The sequence below is a fragment of the Phascolarctos cinereus genome, unplaced genomic scaffold (genome assembly GCF_003287225.1).
Source record: "Phascolarctos cinereus isolate Bilbo 61053 unplaced genomic scaffold, phaCin_HiC Scaffold_3;HRSCAF=262, whole genome shotgun sequence".
NCBI lineage: Eukaryota > Metazoa > Chordata > Mammalia > Diprotodontia > Phascolarctidae > Phascolarctos > Phascolarctos cinereus.
Window position 1 is genome coordinate 149,269,354 of NW_027555736.1, and position 27,536 is coordinate 149,296,889.

The window sequence follows — 27,536 nt, forward strand, 5'->3', positions numbered from 1 at the left end:
CTACTATGTAATAATAATGATAATAAATAACCAATAAATAATGATAATTAATAATAATCCATAATAGCGATAATAAATTATATAATAAGTGATGGTGAATAATGTCAATAATGGTAGTGATAAATAATAATAATAAATGATAACTAACATTTACATTGCATTTTAAGATTTATACAGTGGTTTACAAATATTATCTCATTTTATTCTTACCCCAGCTCTGGGAGATATGTATCCTTATTATCCCCATTTTACAAATGAGGAAACTGGGGTTAAGTGCCTTGTGCAGGATCATACAGCTAGTAAGTGCCTGGGGTAGGATCTGAACTCAAATCTTCCTGACGCTAGCTCCAATGCTCAATCTTCTGCCACCTAACTGCCAGTGATACTACAAGACATTTGGAAATGTCATAAGTGTCAAATGGACAGTGTAAATGCTAAGTACTATGAGAATTCAGAGGAGGGGGAAAGCTTAGTGGGTTCAGCTGGTCAGAAAAGTCTTATTGGAGGAGGTGGATATGATCCGGGCCCTGAAGAATGGAAGAGATGTTGATGCGAAGACATTCTAGGTAGAGCCAGCAAAATGAGCAAAGGCATGAAGGAAGAAGATTCTCAAGCTGGGCTTGGGGGATAGTGAAGAAAAGTCATTTTGGCTAACACAGTGAGCTTATATGGGAGAGTAAGGAAGTCACAGGGTGATATCTCTCAAGCTGAAGAGATCTTAGAGGCCATTTTATCCAATCTCATCATTGGAAAGAGGAAGAAACTGAGAAAAGTTGAATCAATCTGGTTCTCTGAACTTTTTTCCTATTGCTTTATTTTTAATTGGTCTCCCAAAGACATTTTAAGTCTCTTCAAAATGGGAACCATTTCTCCTATTCTTTCTATTTCTTCCAACATTGCCTACCACAGGTCTCTGTAGATAGGTCCCCAAATTAATGAGATAGGCTGAAGGACAACAGTTTCCGCCCTAAGTGACTGTCCAAGTACAAAGAGCAACAAGTAGAAGATTGGGGGCAGAGCCAAGATGGGGGAGTGAAAGCAGTGACTTGCTTGAGCTCTCCCCCAAACCCCTCCAAATACCTGTAAAAAAATGGCTCTAAACAAATTCTAAAGCTGCAGAACCCAGAAAAAGCCAGAGTGAAGCAAATTTCCAGCCCAAGACAACCTGGATGGTGGATCAGAAAGTTATATCTTGCTGGGCTAGGAGAGGAGCGTAGGCTGGCGTGGGTGCACAGGCCACAGCGAAGCTAGAGCAGGCCTCAGGGGACTGAATCGCGGGCAGCTGTGGCGGTTTCCAGACTTCTCAATCCACGAATGCCAAAGACAACTTAGAAGGTCAGTGGGAAAAGTCTGTTTCTGTCGGTGCTGAGACAGGAAGGTGGGGTTTCAGCTCCATTCCCCAAGAGCGTGGCCCGGGGGGGGCAGCTACTTCCCGAGCTTCCGGCCCATAGACTGAGGGGGAATCCGGTGGCTGATCAGAGAGGAACTGCAGGGATCTCTTTGCCAGTGCTGAGGCAGGAATCTATTGCTTTGCCCGTGTTTGGATCTGGGCCACAGTTCTGGGTGGCCGTGCTGGGGTGAGGAGGAGCACTGGCATGGTAGAGCTTGGAGTGGCTGTGGAAAGGAATCCTCCCTCACAGTTACAGGACAGAAAGGAATACTTGTGGTCACAGGCCAGGAAAGGAGTAAACACCTCGCCCCTTATCATACTACCTTGGAAGAACTGAAAATTTACAGGTCCCTACAAGTATCTCTGAAAACAGCCATACAAACCCTTGAAGCTTGGGACAATACATTCTCCACATTGGAAGCAGACTCTTACCTTAACAAAGAGTTTAAAACTCAAGTAATTGGCTGGGATCATGAGCAAGCAGCACAAAAAGAGTCAGACCATAGAATCTTACTTTGGTGAAAAAGAAGATCAAAATATACAACCAGAAGAAGACAACAAAGTCAAAGCTCCTACATCCAAAGCCTCCAAGAAAAATATGAATCAGTCCCAGGCCTTGGAAGAGCTCAAAAGGGATTTTGAGAAGCAAGTAAGGGAAGTAGAGGAAAAACTGGGAAGAGAAATGAGAGTGATGCAAGAAAATCATGAAAAACAAGTCAACAGCTTGCTAAAGGAGACCCAAAAAAATACTGAAGAAAATAACCTTAAAAAATAGCCTAACCCAAATGGCAAAAGAGGTCCAAAAAGCCAATGAGGAGAAGAATGCCCTAAAAAGCAAAATTGGCCAAATGGAAAAGGAAGTCCAAAAGCTTACTGAAGAAAATACTTCCTTAAAAATTAGAATAGAGCAATTGGAAGCTAGTGACTTTATGAGAAATCACGACACAGTAGAACAAATCCAAAAGAATGAAAAATTAGAAAACAATGTGAAATATCTCATTGGAAAAACAACTGACCTGGAAAATAGATCCAGGGAGAGAATTTAAAAATTATTGGACTATCTGAAAGCCATGATCAAAAAGAGAGCCTAGACATCATCTTTCAAGAAACTATCAAAGAAAACTGCCCTGGTATATTAGAACCAGAGGGCAAAATAGGAATTGAAAGAATCCACAGACCTCCTCCTGAAAGAGATCTCCAAAGGAAAACTCCTAGGAATATTATAGCCAAATTCCAGAGTTCCCAGGTCAAGGAGAAAATATTACAAGCTGCCAGAAGGAAACAGTTCAAGTACTGTGGAAACACAATCAGGATAACACAAGATTTAGCAGCTTCTACATTAAAGGACCACAGGGCATGGAATATAATATTCTGGAGGGCAAAGGAGATAGGATTACAACCAAGAATCACCTACCCAGCAAAACTGAGTATAATCCTTCAGGGCAAAAATGGTCATTCAGTGAAATAGAGGACTTTCAATCATTCTTGATGAAAAGACCAGAGCTGAATAGAAAATGGCTTTCAGATACAGGACTTAAGTGGAACATGAAGAGGTAAGCAGGAAAGAGAAATCATAAGAGACTTATTAAGATTGAACTGTTTACATTCCTGCATGGAAATATGATATTTATAACTCATGAGACCTTTGTCAGTATTAGGATAGTTCGAGGAAAAAAATTGTATGTATGTATATGTAGATAGATAGATAGAGGGCACAGGGTGAGTTGAAGATGAAGGGATCATATCTGGAGAATAAAATTAAGGGATGAGAGAGGATTATATTTGGAGAAGAAGAAAGGGAGAGGTAGAATGGGGTAAATTATCTCACAAAAAACAGAAAAGAAAAGGCTCTTACAGTGGAGGGGAAACAGGGGAAGGTGAGAGGGAATGAGTGAATCTTATTCTCATAGGATTTTGTTTAAGGAGGGAAAAACATAGACACTCACTTGGGTATGGAAATCTGTCTTACCTACAGGAAAAAGGGGGGAGAAGGGGACAAGAGAGCACGGGGATGACAGAGAGGAGGGCAGATTGGGAAAGGGGGTAATCAGAAGCAAATACTTCTCAGGAGGGACAGGGTCAAAATAATGAATAGAAGAAATGGGGGGGGCAGGATAGGATTAAAGGAAATAGTATAACCTCTCTCTGCCTCAGTTGCCTCAACTGCAAAATGAGGATAATAATAGCACCTAACTTTCAGGGTTCTGGGAGGATTAAGTGAGATGATATTTGTAAAGCACTTAGCACAAAGTACCTGGCACAGAGCAGGCACACTGTAAATGCTTATTCCCTTCCCTATCACCTCTGGGTGCAAGAGTGAATTCAAAGATGAATGAGACACAGCCAAACCCTTCAAAGAGCTTATAGCCTCATGGGGAGACATAGACAGATGCAAAAATTAAGTAACATTTTAAAAATCTAAATAATTATTCAAGGTAGCTATAAAACTAGAGACAGTGTTGTGAACTTGGTTATGGGAATTTCCTTGTTTTGCTCCATGGATGTTGTCCCAACATTCTAAAGAAACAGACTAAATTTCATCTCAGATGTTACTGCCTTTTAGAGGAAAACATATCTTCTTGACTCTTGGAGATTGTAAATTGGGGGAGGGAAGGGCAGCTGGAGGAGATGAGTGTTAGAACATGAATAAAATCATCAGAAAACATATCTGCAAATTCCTTTCCTTTTACATAGCAATGAAAACAATACCTTTCAAGCTTAGAGCATTTTTTCTTTTATCAAAAATACTTTACCTTATCTGCTCATACTCCCCTTGCATGCATAATTTCCTAAGAATTTCCTAAGAATTAGAACTGTCCAAAACTGGACTTACTCATGACTAAATTAAACTTTGTATCTCCCACAGTGCCTAGCATGATGCTATACAAATAGTAGATACTTAACTGGCACTTGCCAAATTAAATTGTTTTGCTATATTCTCTTCTTTTGCTATATTCTCACATGACCTCTGTGAGTGAAATGGGATGGAGACTATTATTCTTATTTACAGGTGAGGAAACTGAAGCCCAGAGATGTTGAATGTCCCATCGCCATTTAGGGGCAGAATCAGGGAATAGAACAAAAATCTCCTGACTTCTGATCCAGAGCTTTTGGTCTCTTCCCCCTTTCGTAGTGCCTGGAAGCCACTCTTACAACTGGAACTGGGGGTATTGTGGGTCACTGGCTGGGGATATGGACATTTCTCTTTGTGGACTCTCATGTAGGCAACTTGACCTTTAGAATCATCCTAGGGCAGTAACTCTTACCCTCTTTTGTAGGTCATGGATTCACTTGGTGAAAACTGGTGGTCTCTGAACTCCTCAAAATGTTTTTAAATTCACAAAATAAAAAAAAATAGAATTACAAAGGAAACCAATTATATTAAAATACAGTTATCAAAATATTTTATTTTTTAAAAAGGACATGATCTCAGGTTAAGACAGAGTCTGCAAGAGTCTCATACAAGGTCATACATGGAATTCAGTGTTTATTTGTGAGACCAAGATCTTTCTACCTAACAAGTACCATACTACTTCCTAACAAACACATGTTGTTGTATCCTAAGGTCCTCTCTGTTGACTCAAAACAATTCAATTTGGCAAGTGCCAGTTAAGTATCTACTATTTGTATAGCACCATGCTAGGCACTGTGAGAGATACAAAGTTTAATTAAGTCATGAGTAAGTCCAGTTTTGGACAGTTCTAATTCTTAGGAAATTCTTAGGAAATTATGCATGCAGGGTGGACTATGAGCAGATAAGGTAGAAGATACTCCTAAAAATTTGTAGTCCTACAAGCATAATTTTAAAAATTATATGCATCTTATTTTTACATCACATTTATTTCCAGGTATATACCTCCCTATTGCCCTATTCAACATGAAATGAAGAAGAAAAAAAAGAAAAAATCAATTCAACTGACCAATATATTAACCAAATCTGATAGTACATGTGATATTCCATACCCAAAGACCCCAGCTCCATAAATAAGCCCTATTTATCCCAGTTCTTTCAATTGTTAAAAGAAACTCTTTGTTTGGGCTTTTGCCCTCAATAATGAAACAAACCCAGGTAGAGAAAATTAAAAGTTTATCGTAGCACTCAAGGCAAAAGTACATTGAATGCAACCAGGAGACAAAACAATCCTGAAAGGTACATGTTTCTAAAAGGGGAGTAGCTCCTTCCTTAATACCACATCATAGAGAAATGAGACTTGAAATGAGGGGATGGGATGAAAGCACGTGGGCTTCCTGGGGACTAGTAGATATTATAGAGGACTAGGGATTGGATCAAAGTATGTGTGGCCCTTTCCTACACAGTGGCTGCTTCTACTCTAGAAGATAAGCAAGACTGGAAAAATAGAATAGCTCAGATTCCGAACAAATTTCATCACAACCTCTTCGAAAGCCTGCCTCTGTTTCTTGATACACTTATAGAATCTCTTGTAATCATTCAATTTGCTTATACTATTTGGGTAAAGGTCATGAGGCTCCGAGTCCTTTCTTCCAAGAGCCAATCTGCTTAGTAATAGAGTATACCTGCAGCTGGCCTAGGGCCTCCCACCAGGACCATCCAGCTGGGTGGGCTTAGTTAGGAGAGGGTCAGGGCAAAGAGTATGTGTGCATGGGTCTTTATGTCCATGAGAAAAGTTTGGTGGGGATGCGGGGGTGGAGAATAACAGGAAAGAGTAGAAAATTCCATGGTTCTGAGCCAACATAAATGTTTTGGTGTCATCTCTACTACATAATTATTTTTGCACTGGGGCCTTTCTCCTCTCTCTAAAGCCAGCAATGGAAGGGCCACTGAAGAATTGCCTTTTCCGTTAGGGAGACAGTGAGGCAGAGTGTTGGAGACAGCAGCCTTAGTTCAGATCCTCACCTCGTCCATCACTAGCTATGCGACCTTGGGGAAAATCTCTCCATCTCTCTTCAGGCTCCTCACCTGGACAAGGTGCTGAACAAACCAAGGGGGCCTCAAAGACCACTCCCTAAGTCAAGGAGCAGCAAAAGCTCAAACCTCAGTCTGGAAGAGCAAACCTGGACTGTGTCCCTCATTAGCACAGAGAATATAAGGAAGAAGATTTCGGGAAGTAAGCAGAGGAATCTGAAGACTGTGAGGGAACTCAAGCTGGGGGAACAAGAGGAGCAGTGGTGACAGACACAATTACAAATGGGGCCTCTTGAAAGGAAGAGCAAGTTGTGCATAGTATATTTGCAGCTTCATGTACAATCATCTTTTTTTTATTGTGCTGTGTAATGGAAATGCTCGTTTTATTCCATAAATTAAAAATAAAGTAAAATAAAAAAAGAAATGGGGCCTCTAAACTATACGTAAGGATCCTTGTAGGCATATATTGACTTAGGAACCCACATAGTAACATTATTGTTTATTTGTTTCAGTCCTGTCCAAATCTTTGTGACCTCAATTTTGGTGTTTTCTTTGCAAAAATACTGGAGTGGTTTACCATTTCCTTCTCCAGCTCATTTGACAAATAAAGAAACTGAGGCAAACAGGGTTAAGTGACTTGCCCAGGGTCATACAGCTAATAAGTGTCTGAGGCCAGATGTGAACTAAGGAAGATGAGTCTTCCTGACTCCAGGCCTGAAACGGTATCCACTGTGCCACCTAACATTATCTATGTTCTCCTGTAGTTTTATTTATTTTGTGAGTACTTCCCAATTACATTTTAATCTGATTCCTGATGTTGTCTAAGTAGAGGAACAAACTGGCATCTTGCTCTTCATTAGTACTGCCCTTGGAGTCAGGAAAACCCAGCCTCAAATCCTACCTACTTACTAGTCATGTGACCCTAGGCAAGTTATTTAACTTCTCTCAATCTCAGTCTCCTCATCTGTTAAATGTGGAAAATATTAGGAAAACCTCATGGGGTTGTTGTGAGGATCTAATAAGACTGTATGCATAAAGTACTTTGTAAACTTTAAACTGCCATCTAAATATCATTGATCACGATTATGATTATTAGAAGTTTATATACACTAACAGGTCTGGGGAAGTCAAAGCTAATAACACCAATCTTTCATCTTCTGGAGAAGCTTCAACCTTTGAGTAATACTATAAGTCTGGAGGACCATATAGATCTCTGGGGAGAAATAGGGTTCATTGGAAGGCAGCATGGTCAGTGTAAAAAGTTATAAGACATGTAGTTGATGGACCTGAGTTCAAATATGGCTCTGCTCCTTACTATCTGTATGACTCTGGGCAAATCACTTAACTTCTCTGGTACTTATTTTCTCCATCTTTAAAATGAGGAGGATGAAAAAAAAATAAATAGAGAAATAAATAAATAAATAAATAAATAGAGAAATAAAAATTTTAAAAAATGAGGTGGATGGACCTCAGATGACTTCTAAGATCCCTTCCAGCTCTAGCTTTGTGAGTCTATAAGGGAGAATTGCCTTAAAAATTCATGGGTTTGGCTGTGTGTCTTTTTGTGTTTTGCATTTCTGGCTGGCAAAATCAAGGCCATCCTGTATTTGATGCATTGTTAGCCTGAGTGCTTTCTTGGAAGCTAAGGACTTCTTTGTTTTCTTTAGAGAACTACATATGAACTCTGTTTGTCTATCTGTTTCTGTCTTTTTCTGTCTCTTTCAGTCTCTATCTCTTTCTCTCTCTGTCTCTATGTCTGTTTCTCTGCCTCTGTCTCTTGTCTGCCTCTCTCTATTTCCGTGTCTGTCTCTCTCTGTCTCTCCTCTCTGTCCCTGTCTCTCAATGAGATTTGGGCAACAGTTTACAGATGGGAAAAAAGATAAATGACCAGATGTCTTCCATCCCAATGAGAGTCCTCTTCCAACTCCATCTCCACTCCATCTCCACCCCATTCCCAAACAACAAACTGGACTTCTCTGGAAGCAGAAGCCAAGCCATTTCCTAGCCAGTAGATATCTAAAGAAAAGGAGGGTGTGTCAGTTGGCAAGAAAATTTGGTTCCTGAGATCAGCAGAACACCTTTCTTATTTGTCATAAAAATATACAAACTCACAGATATAATTTGGGCAGAGCTTAGTCCAGAGACAGAGAGAGAAAACGAGCATGGATACAAAACTGGGCCAGCCGGAACCAGAACCCATGGAGAGCAGAAAGTAAGTTAGATGCATGTTCTTTGATGCAGGTAAGCTAGGGATTTGGGGAAACCTGGTGAATGAGGAAAAGAGGAAATTTACCAAATGTATATGTGTTTGTGTGTGCATTTATGTATATATGTATGTATGTCCAGAATTAATCCTCAGAAAAATTTCAAAATTGTCAAACTCTTTCTTGAATACCTTCCTACTTCTCTTTCTAGTCCCTTTTGTGGCTCCTGATACCCAAAAGTCCACCCAGAAGAAGGGAAAGAACATGGAGTCATAAGACTTGGGTTGAATACTAGCTCTGTTACTTAGTACCTGTGTGGCCTTAGGCAAGTCACATTGCCTCTCTGGGTCTCCATTTTCTCTTTGTCAAATAAGGGGGTTGGACTTGATCTCTGAGATCCTCTCCAACTCTAGACCCCCACGACCCACCTTCTCTCACTGTATTCCCTTACCCAACATTACTTTTCCCTACTTCCCCATTCCCATCAAAACTCTCATATCCTCAGTGGAGGAAGATGTGATTTGACTAAAAACCCCTTTGTCACCTTAACCCTCTTGGTTTTTGTTGTTGTTGATTTTAATTTGGGGGGTTTGGGCATTCTGCAAGAGTGTAGCTGATTCAAAGGAATTATTCAAAGGAAAAATTGATAGAATGCCAGACATTATGATAGGGAGAAGTTAATAAAGAATTTCTAGAGAGCAATGAAGGAGAGATTTGGGGCCAAGGGGACTTCTTGACCCCTTAAATCATATCAAATAGGTAGGTCACTTACTCTATTTTACAGTTGGGAATCTGGTATGTGTGTGAAGGGGATGCAACTGGGTGCAACTGGGAACAATAAGGGCTTTGGCCCCTGGGCACTCTACCCCATGGACTAGTCTCTAGACTCCAGAGTGGCACTGCCAACTCTGGCTGCTCATTTTCTCCCATTATCTGTCAGAAGACCTGGAACTGAATTTCATCTCTACCACTCAGTTACCTGCGCAATCTTGAGCAAATCCCTCCACCCCTCTGAGTTTTAATTTCATCATCTATAAGATAAAGGAGGTTGAGCCAGGGGATAAGGACCACTGGATTTGGACCAAATTGAGGCTCTAGCACTTGTTATCTGGCTCTTCCTCTCTCTGGGCCATAGTCTGTAAAATAAAGATGGTTGAAGTAGATGACCTCTGAGATCCCTCCCAGCACTAGACAGAAGATCCTGGGGTCCCATAATCATTATAGACTACTTCCAGTTCTAAATTCTATAGTATAGTACTATGAAGAATGTTAGCAGTATCTGAAAAACTTCCTGGGATAATATTTTTATATTTTTATTTATTTCATTACATATTTCCCAACTACAAGTAGAAAAAATTTTTAACATTCATTTCAAAAAAATGAGTTCTAAATACTCTCCCTCCCACTCCTTTAGAAGGCAAGCAATATAATACTAATTATACATGTGAAGTCATGTAGAACATATTTCAGCATTGATGATATTGCAAAAGTAAACACACACACACATGCAAGAAAAATAAAATTTAGAAGTTTGCTTCAAGTTACACTCAGAATACATCTCTTCTCTCTCTGGAAGTGGATAGCATTTTTCATCATGGGTACTTCAGAGTTGTCTTGGATCACTGTCTTAATCAGAGTAACCAAGTCTTTCATAGTTGATCATCCTTACAATATTGCTGTTACTGTGTGCAGTGTTCTCTTGGTTCTGCTCACTTCCTTTTGCATAACTTCATTCAGTCTTCCCAGGTTTTTCTGAAACCATTTTGTTCACCATTTCTTGTAGCATAATAGTATTCTATCACAATCACACACCACAACTTGTTTAGCCATTCCATAGCTGATGGGTATATCCTCAATTTCCAATTCTTTGCTACCACAAAGAGTTGCTATAAATATCTTAGTACAAATAGGTTCTTTTCCCTTTTCTTTGATCTCTTTGGGATACAGATCTATTAGTGGTATTACTGGGTCAAAGGGTATGCACAGTTTTATAGCCCTTTGGGCATAGTTCCAAATTGTTCTCCAGAATGCTTGGACAACTTCACAATTCCACCAGCAGTGCTTTAGTGCCCCAATTTTCCACATCCGCTTCAGCATTTGTCATTTTACTTTTCTGTCATTTTAGCCAAACTGATAGATGTGAGGTGGTGTCTCCAAGTTGTTTTAATATACATTTCCCTAATAAATAGTGATTTCAAGCATTTTTTAATGTGACTATTGATAGCTTTGATTTTTTCTTCTGAAAACTGCCTGTTCATGGAAGGATGGTGGTGCCTCCAGTAGAAATTGGAAAGTTCAGAAGAAAGACGGGTTGGGGGTGAGAAGGACATGTTATATTTGAAATGCTTATGGCATATATCCTAGAAGTAGTTGGTGTTGCAAAATTGAAGTACATAAGACTGGGGCTGAATATATAGATCTGGGAGTCATCAGCATAAAGATGATAATTAAACTCATGGGGAATGTTGTGGTCACCAGATGAAAGTATGAAAAAAGAGAAGACCCAGGATATAACCTTGGGGACACCCATAGTTAAGCATGATATGAATGATGATCCACAGAGGAGCAATCAGAGAGGTAGGAGTAGAAACAAGAGAGAAGAAGATATCCATGAGGAGAGGGTGGTCAACAGTGTCAAAGGCTACCTGAAGAGGGATAAAGACTGAGAACAAGCTATTAGATATCTCTCTTTGGAGAGAGCAGCTTTGGTTGAGTGATTCGGTCAGAAAAAAAGTGAGTTAGAGGAAAGGAAGTGCAGGCAAAAATTATAGAAAACTTTCCCTAGAAATTTGGCTGTGAAAGAGAGGATGCTAACAACAATAACACAAGAGTAGGACCTAGTGAGGTTTTATTTAAAGTTGGTGGGATGGGGCATAAGAGGAGAACTTGAACATGTTTATAGGTAAAAGAGAAAGAAGCAATAGACAGGGAGAGATTAGGGAGAGAAGAAATAATTCTGGCAGAGAAAACATGAGGAGATGGGATCAAGAGTACACATGGAGGGGCAGCTAGGTGGCCCAGTGGATGAAGTGCTGGCCCTGGAGTCAGAAGGACCTGAGTTCAAATCTGGCCTCAGACACATGACACTTACTAGCTGTGTGACCCTAGGGAAGTCACTTAACCCCAATTGCCTCACAAAAAAAAAGAGTACATATGGAAAGGTTGGCTTCAGCAAGGAGAAAAGTCACCTTTGAACCAGAGATTGTAGCAAAGGAAAAAAGAATGGGGAATAATGTGAAGGGGTTTGGAGATCTAGACAGGAACAGGGAAAGAAGGAACTCATCTTGAATGGCCTCAATTTTCTCTCTGAAGTAAGAGACAATATCCACAGCTGAAGAGGATGGTGTGGGAAGCTTGGGGAGAGCAGAGAAGATTTAGAATGGCCTCTGTGGGGACTATGATAGAGTTAATTAAGGAAGAATGAAAGGATTGCTGTATTCTGGTGAGGGTCCAGCTGGGTTTACATAGCATGAATTTGCAGTGCACCTATGGTTGTATGACTTCTTCCAACTCCATTCCACATTACATGATTAATAGCTGTTTCTACTAGTAATTTTTTTTTTCTTTTTTAAGTGTTTCCTTGGGATATATTTCTGATAATAAGATTATTAGGTCAAAGGGTATGGCTATTTTTACTACCATTTATATTGCCAGATGGTTCAGGGTTTATAAGTCAGAAAGTCAATTTGTTTTTTTAAAATTGGTAGGAGTTATTTGACCTTTCTACCTTGTGAAAAATTATTTCTCTAAGTAATCTGTGTCTTGGAGACTCAGAGCTCCCCCCTGTACTCTTCTGTTCAAAGTTCTTCAGAAGGACATTTCTGATAATGAGATTGCATTGAATCTTCTTATCTTGGTCAAACTCCAAATCCAGGCCTGAATTGATTTTATCCTCCTCAGATTTGGGTAGGGACAGATTCCCAAGACTAGGGGTGGTATTTCTTTTGCCTGGATGGTGGGTGATAACAACTCTGTTGACCAAGATTGAGTGACCTGGGTCACATATTCAGAGACCCTCATTTTAATATAACCCCCACCCCTCAGTGTGGCGACCAATCATAGATGATTGGCACCCTTTAGAAACAACTACCCTTCAAAGGGCATAGAACTCTGTACCCCAAAATTCAAAATCAAGCCAGCTCTGAACTGGCCTCCTTAGGAGGGCCCAATTTTGAACTGAACTCCCATGCAATGCATGTCAAGCCAGCTTGAGAGAAATTAAACTGAGGACACATGCATCCTAATCTCATTTGTCTCTTTCTTAGAATAGACTATGTAATAAATTGGAGTTTGACAACCTCCTACCCTCTCCTAACTGAAAAAAAAAATAATCCCCCTATAACAAACATGTATAATCAAGCAAAATATAACACCATATTGGCCATGCCCAGTCATGCATGTTTTACTTTGGATGCCTAGTCTATCACCTTTCTACCAGGAGGTAGACAGCATTCTAACTCTGGAAGCATAGCTGACTATTGTGTCAATCAAAGTTCTTAAGACTTTCACAATTATTCATTTGTATAATGTTATTGTTACAGTAGATTTCCCCTCCTCTTGGTTCTTCTCACTTCACTGTGAATCATTCAAGGTGAGGTTCAAGTGATACATGTTACCCCTACCCCTTTTTCAATTGTATAGTCTTCTATTTGTACCCCTGATTATCTGAGATAAGTCCCAGTCCTCTCCCTTTCCCCCTTAATGTATCTTTTTTCCCCTCTCCCTTTCTTTTCTCTTTTTAAGATCATCAAAATATAACAAAAAATTACTCCAAGGCTCTCCATTTTATTTTACTCCCTCTGTGACCCCTGCTGACATCACCATTTTTAAAGGATGCTTGTATCGTCACTCCCCAATTAAAATGCAAAAACTTTATAATTGCAAAGTCTTTTCTGATTGCTCACTTTCATTTATCTTTTGTGTTTCTCTTTATTCCCATATTTGTATTTTAGTTTTATTAAATTCTAGTCTTTTCTTTAGAGGTGATTGAAAGTCTTCCACTTCATTAAAGATCCATTTTTGTCTCCTGTAAGATTGTATTTAGCTTTTCTGGATAATAATTCTTAATTGTATTCTTGATAGTAAGCCTGTATCTTTTGCCTTTTGGAATATTGTATTCCATGTTCTCTTCCTTTATAGTGGTAGCAACTAAATCTTGTGTGATCCTAATTATTGTTCTTTGCTACCTAGAATCTTTCCTTTAGGACTGTTGCAGTATTTTTTCTTTGACCTGCAACCTTTGGATTTTGGCCATTACATTTCCAGGAGTTTTCAATTTCTTTTAGGCAGTAGCTGGTAAACACTTCACATTGAAATTTTCTCTCTGGTTCTAAGAAATGTGAGCAGTTTTCTTTCATGATTTCTAGGCTTTTTTTTCAGACATCACTTTAAGTTAGTACAATGATTCTTAAATCATCTGTCTTTGATCTGTTTTTGGCATGGGACACCTTGGCTTTGTTTTAATATTTCTTTTTTCTTCCACATTGTCATTAATTCTGATTTTGTCCATTTTAATTTTCAGTGAGTCTATTACTTGGGTAAGGTTTTGTAACTCTTGTTCTAAGCTGTTAGTTCTCTTTCAGGTCTTTTCCCATAGTTCTAATTTCTTTTCCAATTCTTTTCAATTTTTCCTAGTAATTCTAATTGATCTTGTGGGCAACCTGGGTTTGCTTTTCTTGTGAGCATTTTGGAGTTTTCCTCTTCTTGGTTTATGTCTTGGGCATCCCTAATCTCATAATGGTTTTTTATCTTTTTTTTAGTCATTCTTCCAGTAATCAGCATTTCTGGGCTAGCTAAGAATTCTTTTGGATCTAAGTCTATGATCCCAAACCCTTTGGGAGATCCCTCCTGAGCTGCTGGCCCAGCTCCAAGATCAGTTGTGGGCATCTCTGTGCTATAGGCCTAGCTCGCAGTTCTGGGTAATGAGTCTGTAATCCCGGTCCAAACTGCCTCCATAATTTCTCCCTTGATCACTTGCAAATGGGCCAAATTTGTGATCTTGGGCTATAGACATGACCCACTATAATTTCTTCTTTGAAGTCCTGCTTAGTCTGGTGTTCTTTTTAGATCATTGTTGGAGTAGTTTTGGAGGGAGCTAGGCAGTACTATTTCCTCCTACTCTGACATCTTGGCTAGTCTCCCAGTCAATTTATTATCCCAGCAGTAATACTTGACCTGATGTCCAGCATTGGTATTCTGGAAAAACAGCTACCTCCCTGGAGGGGAAATTTCTTTATTTTTTTAGGGGACCAGATTACAGAGTAAGAGGCTTTTTGTCACGTATAGGATAAGTCTAACAAAGATGGCATGACCTGATCAAATGTCCTTATCCACCCAAACATTGTTTCTGTCTAAGGAACCAGTCACATAGAATTAGAGCCTCTCTCCCCAGTCAGTCCTGGAAATAGGCTGCAATTCAATAAGCATCTATTGTCTTCTATGTTCCAAGCACTTGGGAGGCTTAATAAATAATTAAAAAAAATCCCTGTCCTAAAAGAATTTGCAGTTGAGGGGATGGGAGAAGGGAATTCTATTGGAACTGGTCTGGAGAAAGGCCAGCTGCCATCTTCATATATATACATATATATATATATATATATATATATATATATATATACACACACACACACACACACACACACATATATATATATATATATATATGTGGGTGTGGGTGTATTTATATGTATATTTTATATGTATATTTGTATATATGTGTATTGCATATATGTATATTTGTATATGTGTATGTGCATGTGTATGTATATGTATGTATACATATATGTGTGTATACATATGTGTATATATACTTCTCAGGCATATATATATACACACAAGTATGTAAGCAGGTATGTATTCCACAGGGACCTTCATTTTTCTACATGTACTTATCATTACAGTGTTCCTCATCTTACCACCATGACCCTTAATTCATTTCAGCAACATTTCATGTCAGGCTACAGTCCCAAGATTGCAAATTATTTCCCACTGTTTCCATTTGAAGTTGTCTCTTTCCTGCCAACATAGAGAAAGAATATTAATCTTATCAGGAGATGCCTTCATTTCAATCATAGAATGATTTGCTTTGAGTGAGGTTTCCTGTAAATTGATAATCCTATATATAATTTGTTCAGTTTTTTGCTTGTCATAAGTCCCAGAGGATTGTTCTCCTGACTTTTTCTCTGGATTCTGGCATCTATTTTTACCAGGACCCTGTTACACTGGAGTCATAATATAAATGCTTTTGTATTTGAGGGGAGGTCTCTGGTATGCTATATAGGTCTAGGTGTGCAACAGTTCTAGTCCGAGGGATCTACTAAGGCATGGTGATAGGTACAATGGATCTGGAAGTGATAAAAAAAATTCAGAAGATCAGAAAGAATGAGCAAAATCAGTAATTGACACCAAAGGTAAGCTGTCTTCTCAGGACAGAAGCTATTTTCACTTAATTGGATTTCATATTTCTTGCTTAATTCAATGCTTGGTGCATAATAGGTGCTTAATAAAGAATCTTTTCTTTCCTTCCTTCCCTCCTTCCTTCCTTCCTTCCTTCCTTCCTTCCTTCCTTCCTTCCTTCCTTCCTTCCTTCCTTCCTTCCTTCCTTCCTTCCTTCCTTCCTTCCTTCCTTCCTTCCTTCCCTCCCTCCTTCCTTCCTTCCTTCTTTCCTTCCTTCCTTCCTTCCTTTATTTCTTCCTTCCTTCCTTCCTTCTAGCCCTGAGTCCACAAGTATTCATTGTAACCAGAAAGTCAAAGAGCAATGTCCAAGTCATAGGTTTCAAATGAAACCTGCCCCTAATTGGGGCAGGAGCAAAAGTACTTGGATCATTTGGGACCTTCTTTCTGGCTCCTGGTCCTCTTTCCATTGACAAGCCAGAAATTTCCCTTTGGTTCCTCAGTGCCATGAATGCTGATGATGATGCTAAGTGGCTGGAGTGGGTGTCACGCCAGTTTGAGACCATTGCTGGAGAAGACCGGGAAATTGACTTGCAAGAATTCAAGACAGCATTGAAAGTGAAAGAGGCAAGTGCTTATTCATAAGCCCAAGATGGAGCTTATATTCCACCCAAAGAAAAAGTAATAAAGGACTTAAGAAATGAAGGATTGGTCTGTTCACTGCTTCCAAGAAAGCTGAGGGCCCCACCAATGAAAATCTGGTGATCTTTTTTTCCTTTATGAAATGTTCCCCTTTAGGGAAGATAGATGGTGCAGTGGATAGAGTACTAGGCTTGGAGTCAGGAAGACCTGAGTTTAAATCCAGCCTCAGACACTTATCAGCTGTGTGACCCTGGGCAATCACCTCACTGCTGTCTGCCTCAGTTTCCTCAACTGTAAAATGGAGATAATAGTTGCACCTACCCCCCAGGGTGGTTGTGAGGATCAGATAAGAGTAATTTATAAAGCACTTAGTAAGCACTATATAAATGTTAGTTATTATTATTAGGTGGGAGCAGTACTAATATTCCACTTGCTTCACCTGGAAGTGTCAGGAATAGCTTGATCCTGACCTGATATATTCATCCACAGCTTTTTAGGGTAGGGAATCTGTGGCCTTGAGGCCACATGTGGCCTTCTAGGTCCTTGGTGCAGCTTGTTGACTGAGTCCAAGTTTTACAGGACAATCCTTTTATTAAGGGGATTTGTTCTGTGAAGTTTGGATTTAGTCAGAGGGCCACACGTGGCCTTGAGGCTGCAGGTTCCCCACCCCTGGTTTAGACCATGACTGGCTATGTTCCAAGTCTTTTCAATTCTTCTTTTCAACATTTTTGTTCAGCATTCCCTTCCTTCCATTCAAATTGCCTTAAGTACTTCCACATGCATTTCCTGTTTTTATCAGGCTTGATTCCTTGCTGGCTCAAGGCTTACCTAAAAAATGTCTCACATATAGAGAGTTCCTCCACAACAGTGTAATTGCTGTCACTAGTATATTACTTCTCTCCAGGCTACCATATTATCAGAAAGAACCAGAAGAAGAGATTAATTTTTTGCTGGTAACCATGTGATCAAAGTCAGTCCTGCTGGGCTTTCCATATATATTATTTGCTGTGGAGTTGCTGCAACTCGTCGGTATTAGGGGAACTTGACTTTGCATTCTGGAGAAATCCCTAGTATCTAGCAATGACCTTTTTAGGTAGTCATTTTGTGGTGGGTCACATGCAGAGATATGCTGAGCTAGCTCTAAACCTGCTACTTAAATTTTCAGTATGAGAATTTATTCCTCCAAATTCAGCAAGATAAATCAGGACTTGATTTTATTTTATTGATTGTCTAGACTTATGAAAGTGATGGAGAAAATATGAATAATGCAGATTAAACTCAAAAGTGTGTCCTGAGTACATTTTTTCAGAGCTGATTGTTAAATATTTACCAGCAGGCATGTCTCCTTAGTAGCCTATGTCACTGATCCTGAGTCTTAAACAGATTGTCCCAGTACTCTGTGTATATATATGTACATATATGTGCATATATGTGTGTACATATACATATGTATGTATAAGTATATACTCATATATATACTGTATATACTGTATGTTTTATATATATATATAAAATGTTCAGGCCTGTAAGGGCAGAATTCCCCCAAAGTCCAATAAATTATTTTCATTTATAAACAAGAGTGAGAGTCTCAGTTAGCCTTGATTCCCTAGGATGTGAGACAGTGATCTGATAAGATGTTTCTGAGGTGTCCACTGTTTTCCTTGAAATATATGCCTGGGCAAGTGAGCATTCTCTCACACAGGGATCTGAATTGAATTGAATTGAAAGGATATAATCCCAAAAATTCTGGCCAGCTGTGAGCAGAGCATCTCCACCCTGCTTATTCTAACATCTCCCTGCAGAAGGCAGGCATACCCAGTGAAAGGAAGAAAATAAAAATCAGTGTTGCCTGGGTCCTGATTGTGGACCTCACAGTTTGTTTCCTGAAGGGCTACCATATGAAACAGAGATAAAGTTTATTCTCTGTAGTTCCAGAAGACAGAGCTAGGCCTAAAATAGAAGCCACAGGGAGGCAAATTGCCTATGCTGAGAATTTTCTCATAATTGTACCTATTTCCTGTAGGAGTTGACCTCCCATTGATAGGAAGTATTCATTGATACAAGTATTCAAGCAGATTTTGACAATGGTCTAGGAGATTCTTGTATCAGTTAGGAGGACTAGGTGTTAGATAGTACAGTGGTTAGAGTACTGGCCTTGAAGTCCAGAGTTCAAATCTAGTCTCAGGCATTTACTAGCTATATGACCCTGGGAAAGTCACTTAACCACTTTCTGCTTCAGTTTCTTCATTAGTAAAATTGGGATAGCATCTATCTTCAAGTGTGTGGATAAAATTAGATAATATTTGTAATGCACTTTGCAAATGTTAAAATATTCTGTAAATGCTCACTTTAAAATGGCATGATAATGATGATGATGATGATGACGAAGATGATGTGACTTCTAAGGTTCTAACACTTTGTGATTCCCACAGTCCTTCTTTGCAGAGAGGTTTTTTGCCCTGTTTGACTCTGATGGAAGCGGCACCATCACCCTACAAGAGCTTCTGGGGGCTCTGAATCTACTCATCCACGGGAACACGACGGACAAACTCAAATTCCTCTTCCAGGTGTATGATTTGGATGGTAAGGGGCTGGCCACAGTGGCAGAATCTGATGACTACAATGGAATGATGGAAATTTTAGGGAAGAGGAAAGAAGGGTGAAATATTTTTCTCTCCCAAGGCTTTTTGTTGTTTTGTCATTTTCAGTCATTTCTGACTCTATGTAACCCCATTTGGGGTTTTCTTGCAAGTGAAGTGGTTTGCCATTTCCTTCTCCAACTCATTTGACAGATAAGGAAATGGAGGCAAACAGACTTGAGTGACTTGCCCAGGGTCACACAGCTAGTAAGTATTTGAGGTCGGATTTGAACTCAGGAAGACAGGTTTTTCTACTCTATCCACTTTGCCACTAGATCCCAGGCTACTTCCACTGTAAGCTCGATCTTTCTCTGGAGAATGAGTAACTTTGTCTTTTGGTAGAGGAATGTCAGGCAAGAGGGAGGTGGCTGGAGAATTTTGGGGCAAGTAGGGGGATTCTGTTTTCTGTGCCCTAGTACTTTTCCTTTGAGATTATTTTGTGTTGTTTGCATGTTGTCTCTCACCATTAAAGTGTGTAAGAATCACGTTTTTGCTTTTGTTTGTATTCGCAGCATCCGAGAAAGAGTAAGAACTTGATACTTGTTGACTGACTTACTGATGGTTACCTATTCTGCTTACCTATGACCAGCCCTGAGCTCCAAATGGGAGACCTTAGATGGCCACCAGGCACTTAGTAGAAGGTTCATCAAAATGCATAGGAAAGGGAGCTAATGGTGGGAGGACAGAGACCCTTCAAACAAATTTCATCTACTTCAGGATAGTCAGGAAATCTGGTCAAAATGGGTCAGGTCCACCCAGACCCCTAGGTGGAAATGGGTCCACAAAACCAGATATAGGATTCTTATTTGGGTCAAACAGGACCGCACATCATGAGGAGGGAGTGAGGAGCCTGAACCTGGGGACTGGGGCTGATTTATTCTAGTGGGGAGTAAAAGGGGGAGGAGAGGGGAGATTCCTGGGAATTGACAGGTAGTTGATATTCAAACTCTTCCATGGCAGGGAAAAGGGTTTTGAGCTGTTACTGCTAGTCTTATTCTGTCTGAGTGACTCAGGGGTTTTGAACTTCCCAAGGGCTTTATTCAGTGGTGTGAGGAGGCTAATGAGATCATTACAGATGCCCATTAGTTAACGGGAGCCAAGTCTAGCACTATCTAGAAGGCATATATACAAGTAGCAACCACTGGGCTATAAAAAGAGTCATAATTCTTATTATCTAATTATCTAATCTTAACCTCTACTGCCTCAGTTTCCTCAACTGTAATACTGGGAATAATCATAGTACTACCTCCCAGCATTGTTGTGAAGGTCAAGTGAGATACTATTTATAAAGCACTTAACACAGTGCCTGATACATAGTAGGCACTTAATAAATGTTCCCTTTGTACCCTTGTTCCCTTTTCCCCTAATTCCTGCTACCTCTTTGTGATTCTGTTTCATTAAGTGCTTTCTGTTTGACATTATGAGTCTACTGGCTTGGCCTGGGAAAATCATGGAGAAGTGAACTCAGAGCTATAATGTGAATAGGTGGCAGACCCTAACAGAACTGTGACTCTCCATACACACACTCCATACACCCAGTAAACTACTTAAGAGCAAAGTGCCATCAAAAAAAAATCTTTGTATCCTCAGCATCTAGCATAATACCTTGAACATTTTGTTGTTGAGTCATTCCAGTTGTTTCCAACTCTCTGTGACCCCTTTTGGGGTTTTCTTGGCAGAGATACTGGAGTGGTTTGCCATTTCCTTCTCCAGTTCATTTTACAGATGAGGAAACTGAAATAAACAGAGTTAAGTGATTTGCCTAGGGTCACATGGCTAGGAAGTGTCTAAGGTCAGATTTGACGTTACAAAGATGAGCCTTCCTGATTCCAAGACTGGGCTCTATCCTCTGTGCTATCTAGCTGCCCTACCTTAAACATAGTAGACATTTAATAAATGGTTGTTAAGTCGATGTTTTTTTATCAGAGAAGGTTACATGATGCCCTTTATCTGCACCTCATTCTATCAACTATCCCCTGGATAGATTATGGGATATCTATGGGAAAAGGAAGAGGGTGATAAACTTGGATTCAGGTAGAACTGGTGAATCCAGGTATAAATCAGCATTCTTCTCATTGTACCACTCTGTTCCCTTAGAAGGGAGTTGTGCCTGGCCATAGTCATTCATTTTCTTTTTGGAAGGACATCATCTAGGAAGCTGTGGGAATTTACATTGTGAGAAGCCTCCAAGTGTGAGGGTTTTAAAAATAGTGAGTACCTTGGGCACTCACTATCTATGTGACCCTGGCCAATTCCATTTTCTCATTTGTGAAATTATAATATTGGACTTGATAGACTCTTAAGAACCCTTCTGGATCTAAATTTATGTTTCTGTGGTGTCAAGAGGGACCACTCCTCCCCATGACAATTCCTACTTCTCCATGCCAGGCAGTGGGTCCATTGATCCAGATGAGCTTCGCACCGTGCTGCAGTCTTGTCTGAAGGAGAGCTCCATCTCCCTGCCAGAAGAGAAGCTGGATGACCTTACCCTGGCCCTTTTTGAATCAGCTGACAAAGACCATAATGGCTCTATCACCTTTGAGGAGCTCCGGGAGGAATTAGACAATTTTCCTGAGGTCATGGAAAATTTAACCATCAGGTACTATTGACTTCGAGCAGATGCATCCATGTTGGACCAACTGTCCGTCACCAAACGCCCTCACCCTAGCCTGAATTTGATGCTAACCCATCACTCACTGTCTACATTTCAGTTCAGTTACTATTTCTCTTTGGCTTTCTGTATATATTGTACTATGTTTATGCACGTCATTCTATCTTAGACCAATCAATCAAAAATCTCTTATTAGGCACTTAGCATGTGCCAAGCACTGTGCTAGGCACTAGGGATATTGATACAAAAGTAAGATAGCCCCTTCCCTTCAAGGAGCTTATACTCTACTGACTGGGGACCCAACAAGTAAATATGAGATACGTACAATATAAATACATAGTGACTACACAGTAGTCATACTAAGAACTGAGTCAGGAAAGGCCTTTTGAAGGAGGTCCTCATCTAGGAGTTTAGTTTAAGTGCTAAGCTTAGGGGAGGCTAATAGGGTCATTACAGAAGACCAGCAGTTAATTGGAACCAAGTCTAGCACTCCCTAAAAGGCACATGTGTAAGTGGTAGCCACTGGGCCATATAAACATCAGAATTCTTACTATCTGATGCTTATCTTAACTTCTATCCACCTCAGTTTCCTCGACTGTAAAATGGGAAGAAGAAAAATAGTGGCTACCTCCCAAGATTGTTGTGAGGATCAAATGAAATAATATTTGTAAAGCACTTAGCACAGTGCCCAGCACATAGTAGGCACTTAATAAATGTTTATTGACTGACTGATTAAGCTCCTTCACAGCAGGTACATCACACTTTAGACAGCTGTTGAACTATCAGGCCAAATACAATCAGGTTCGTAAATGAAGACTTCCTGACAATGGTGATGATCATGATCTATTCTCTTTGGATCCTCTCCCTTGGTATTTGGTAGATCATCCCTTTCATGGATTTGTGAGCTTTGTAGATTATCTGCCCCAACATTTACTAATCTTATAAATAATCTATTTTGTATTTTTCCCAATTTGTGGGTTATCTATTATGTAGACACAGTGGATAGAGTAATAACACTACAATCAGAAAGACCTGAGTTCAGATCTCACCTCAGACACTTACTGGTTGTGACCCTGAGCAAGTCACTTCACCTCTATTGCCTCAGTTTCTTCAACTGTAAAATTGAAATAATAATAACATCTATCTCCCAAGGTTGTTGTGAGGATCAAATGAAATAATATTTGTAAAGTTCTTGGCATATAATAGGATTTTAAAATATTCCCTTCATTTATTCCTTCCTTTCTTCCTTCAGCTTTTCCCTTACATGTAGACAATGCATTGTATAGATTATCCATTTTGCAGTTTACCCATTTTGTTGTTTGTTCACTTTGGTTGTTATTCATGGTATGCCAAGGTTTTCTTTCTCTTTCTCTCTTATTCCCTAAACTCACTTATCAGCCTTTCCCCCATAAGTAGGTGCCCTCTCCATTGAATGGAAACTACTTTTCCTTTTCACAGTGCAGCCAGTTGGCTAAAGCCTCCATCCTCCAAGAAAAGGCCACAGATGCCCCGCTTCCTGACCTCAGCATACTGGCATAACAACACTGGCAAGCTGGCCGTTCTGGCAGCCTACATTGGGGTCAACATCCTGCTCTTCACCCTGGCAGCCCTGAAGTACCAGGCCTCAGGAGCCAGTCTCATGGTGGCCAGAGGTGGTGGCCAATGTCTGAACTTCAACTGCAGTTTCATTGTGGTGAGGACTACGTGGACTTTCCTTCAGGGCATCATGGGAAGGTTAGATGGGAAGGAATGGAGAGGAAAGAAGAGGGAAGGTCTCAGATACAGCCTTAGAACTCCAGGATTGCTCAGCTCCCAGAGCTGAGGTCTTTTCCTTACTTTGGAGAAGTACACAGAGTCATTTACTCAAGGATGAAGGGCTGGGGATGGTAGAAAGTGAAGGGAAGATGGGGAAGTACCCCCCTAAATACAGATAATTCTCAATTATCTATGGTCACTAGAGACAGTAAATTAAGTTTTCAAAAAAATCTAACTTTAATTTGGTCAGTAGCCTCACCTCCTGTCTCAGGTATGTCTTCGTTTTGTTTATTTTTTAAAAAATTTTCCTTTGTTATTATTATGAATTTAACATGCATCAAGCAATGTTATTTCCTTATGTAATGTACAGAAAAAGAGGGTTGTATATGACACCATGAACCTGTATTATATGCAATTTTTTAACAAGTACATGTTAAATTTAACTTGATAATTCCATCACTGTCCTGCTTATCTATGTCCTCTTCTGAACTTCTTTCTATTCTTTTCTGGGTTTTTTAATGTTTCATTGATACTGTTCTGGGTTTTTTTCTTTTCTTCTCTTTTGTGCATCATTATTACTATCTACCCTCTCCCTAGGACTTCTTGTTGTTGTTCGATCATTTTGGTCAGGCCTGACCCTGTTTTGAGTTTCCTTGGCAAAAACACTGAAGGGGTTTGCCATATTTTTCTCTAGCTCATTTTACAGATGAGGAAACTGAGGCAAACAGGCTTGAGAGATTTGCCCAAGTTCAGAAAGCTAATAAATGTCTGAAAACTCAGAAAGATGTCTTCATGATTCCAGGCCCAGTGTTCTACCCACTGCTTCACCTAATTGCCTATCCCGACTAGGATTTTCCACCTCAAAACACACAAAAACAAAAAACCTCCCTTGTAACAAATAGGTATAGTCAACAAAACAAATTAACACACTGGCCACAATTGAGAAGCAAGCCTTGTTTTGTGCCTCTAGTTTTATCTCCTTTCAGCCAAGACAGTCTTCATTTTGGAAGGTGAGGTGAAATCAGGGGTAACCATATTATGGAAAAACTGTACTTCAGATGTTATAAAACAGGTTTGGGCCTGTTTCCATCTCTGCTACTTTCAGGATGACTTTGGGAAAGTCTCAAGGAATCAGTGTTCTCACCTGCAAATGAAGGGGTTGGACGAGTGGCCTCTGGGGTTCCTTATAGCTCTAAAGCTGTGATTATATGTGTGCATATTTGCAAGTTGCCTGATAACATGAATTTCTAAGATTCATATATCTTCTGAGTAAAATTTGAGTAGATGGAGAAGAGCCTTGGAAGGCATCCCAAGGAAGCAGGGTGACATGAGCAATGGTCCAAGTTGTCAGGCAGCAGTTAGGAGACCATCTTGGCTAGAATAGACATTTCATGTTGGAGAATAATGGGGTGGGGGGGGTATGGTTGGGAAGGTAGAGTGAGTTCATACCACCTGCATAGGATGAAGAAAAGCTAAGGAATTTTGAATGTCAAGCAGAATCATTTGAGTTTTATCTTGTAGATTCTGGAGACTTTGTGTCAGTCCCTGAGCAGGGGACAGAAGTAACAAAAAACAGTACTTTCAGAACCTGGCTGGCCTAGGAAGATGCAATAAGTCTATTTCCAGAGAGAATTGCAAATGGAACAGAAAGAGGCACAGGTGTGGAGCCGTCACTGATCCTTTTCTTTTTCTCTCCCCTCACCACCTCATGGCCTTCCTAGGTGCTGATGCTGCGGCGTTGTCTCACGTGGCTAAGGGCCACATGGTTGGCCCGAGTTTTCCCATTGGACCAGAACGTTGAGTTCCACCAGCTCGTAGGCTATGTGGTGTTTGGATTTACACTCATACACACCATTGCCCATGTGGTCAACTTTGGTAAGTTTCTGCTCCTAAGAACTCAACCCACCCAACCAAAACCACCCAGAATCTCATCATGAACCTCTCCTTCCCCCTCACTTTACTCTGTTTTTAAAATGAAGGTGTAACTACGTCACTGTTCCACTGAATAAACTTTGGGGCTCCTTGTTACCTCTAAGAGCAAATGTGAAGGCCTCTCTTTTGACATTTAAAACCCTTATGACCTGCTCCAAATCTGCTTCTTCAGCTTTATTACACATTATATCTACTCTGTGGTCCATTTGAACTGGCCTTATCAATATTCCCTATATACAACATTTGATTTCCTTTCTGTGTTCCTTTGCATTGGCTTTCCTCTATGCCTGAAATGAACTCACTCTGTCTTTCAGAATCCCTACTTTTCTTCAAGTGTACTTCCTTGTGAGGCTTTACTGATCTTCTCCCTTAGCTGTGCGAGCCATCCCCTCCCATCACCTTGTAGATATTCTGTACAGGCCTAAAGCCAAGTCTCACAATGACCAAGTGGGGTTTGGCTTGAGAGCAAGAGTGATTTTGATTTAAGTTATGTAAAAATGTAGCCTGGTCATTGTTTGGGCCCATATTGACTCAGAGTGAATGTAAATAAGAATTGTTTCTGTTTCCTCCAGAAACCCTCAGAATATTCCCCTCCCAGTTTGATTTTTCTTATTTTGGACTAGGTTAGAAAGGCCATTCTTTGCTTCATTTTTTTTAACCTAGCCTTAATCACTGAATGGGCATTGCCTCAGTCAAACTGAGAGCTGCTAAAGAACTTAGCTTTAAAAGGCCAAGGTCTTCCACTGCATCCTGATGTGTATCTGGTCACTGGACCCAGATGGCTCTGGAGAAGAAAGTGAGGCTAGTGACTTTGCACATCCCTCTCTCACTTCAATCCAATTCACTTGCAAGTTACGGCATCACCTCCCTGATGTCACGGTCCTCTTTGAGAAGGAAGGACAAATAATAACAAGGGGGTAGGTGATGAGCCATAGCGCATCTCCTAAGGGATGAGGCAGAGGGACTTTTCTGCATTTCTGTTATCATTATTCTTGAACAAGCTGACAGAATGCCCTGGCAGCACAATATAGCCTCAATGTAGGGTGGCATGGGCTGGGATATTTATGGAGGAGAAGAGTTATCACTGATTGCTAGCAGAGATCTCGATAGGGGTAGCCCACCCACCTTGGCTGACCTGCTTGGGAAGAAATCACAAAATTGTGACTTAGTCAAGTAAAAGTACAAAGATTAGCTGAAGGAACAGGAGAGTGATTAGCCTAGAGAAGATTGAGGAGAGAAAGGTGGATTTGGGGTGTCTTCAAGAGTGTGAAAGCTTATTATGTGGAAGCGGGGTTAATATGTTTCTGTTAGGTCCAGGGGGGTAGAACTAGGGGCAATGGGTTGATATGGCAGGGAGATTAAGCATTAAGTGTTTTTTAAAAAAAAAGCTTTGTAACAGTCAGATCTACCCAAAAATGAAATGGGCTTTATCAGAGGGGAGTGAATTCTCTAACACCGGAGGTTATCAAGGAAGTGATGACTGCTAGTCAGGGTTTTGAAGGAGGGGTGGGGGAGGGGGGTCCTGTTCAGCTGCAGGACAGACAAAATGGTTCCTGAAGTCTTTTCCAAATCTGAGACTCTATGAATCTAAGTCTGTTTTGATGCTGTCTGCCTCCCCTTTTTCTTTTGGTTGCCTTTCCTTCTGCTTTCATCTCTCATTTCCTCCCCAATGACTAGTGCCCCTGTGCTGCCCAAATCTACCCAGTCAAGATGCTAATGACTTCATGTATTCCCCTCCATTGAGGAAGGGGAGAGAATCATTTTAAAAAAGGAATCTAGAGATTGCAAGGTATTGCCAAACCCTGAAAGTGGTACAATGAAAACAGTGCTAGTTCTGGAGGCAGAGGATCGGGGTCCAAATCTAGCCTCAGACACTTATTGCCTGTTTGAACTGAGTAGTTCTTTTACCATACATACATACATACACACGTACATATATATACATATATATGTACGTATGTATGTATATATATGTGTGTGTATATAATTTCATTAAATACTGCCCAGTTACACATAAAATATTTTTTATTTTTTAATATTTTAATATTTCCCTCTGTCCCTTCCCTCCTCCATGCCCTGAGAAGGC

At 40.2% G+C, this 27,536-nt stretch overlaps 1 protein-coding gene across 2 annotated transcripts in view; it reads left to right on the forward strand.

The window, feature by feature from the left end:
* The first annotated feature begins 7,999 nt into the window (after positions 1-7,999).
* Positions 8,000-27,536, forward strand: part of NOX5 (NADPH oxidase 5) — a 49,293-nt gene continuing 29,756 nt past the window's right edge. The window contains exons 1-6 of one of the 2 annotated variants that reach the window (XM_020982325.2): positions 8,000-8,487; positions 16,375-16,498; positions 18,946-19,096; positions 21,541-21,751; positions 23,222-23,456; positions 25,240-25,393. In XM_020982325.2, coding sequence (XP_020837984.1) covers positions 8,438-8,487; positions 16,375-16,498; positions 18,946-19,096; positions 21,541-21,751; positions 23,222-23,456; positions 25,240-25,393 — 925 coding nt within the window. In that variant the 5' untranslated portion in view covers positions 8,000-8,437. The remainder of the gene's footprint in view (positions 8,488-16,374; positions 16,499-18,945; positions 19,097-21,540; positions 21,752-23,221; positions 23,457-25,239; positions 25,394-27,536) is intronic. The other variant, XM_020982310.2, reaches the window with a different exon arrangement.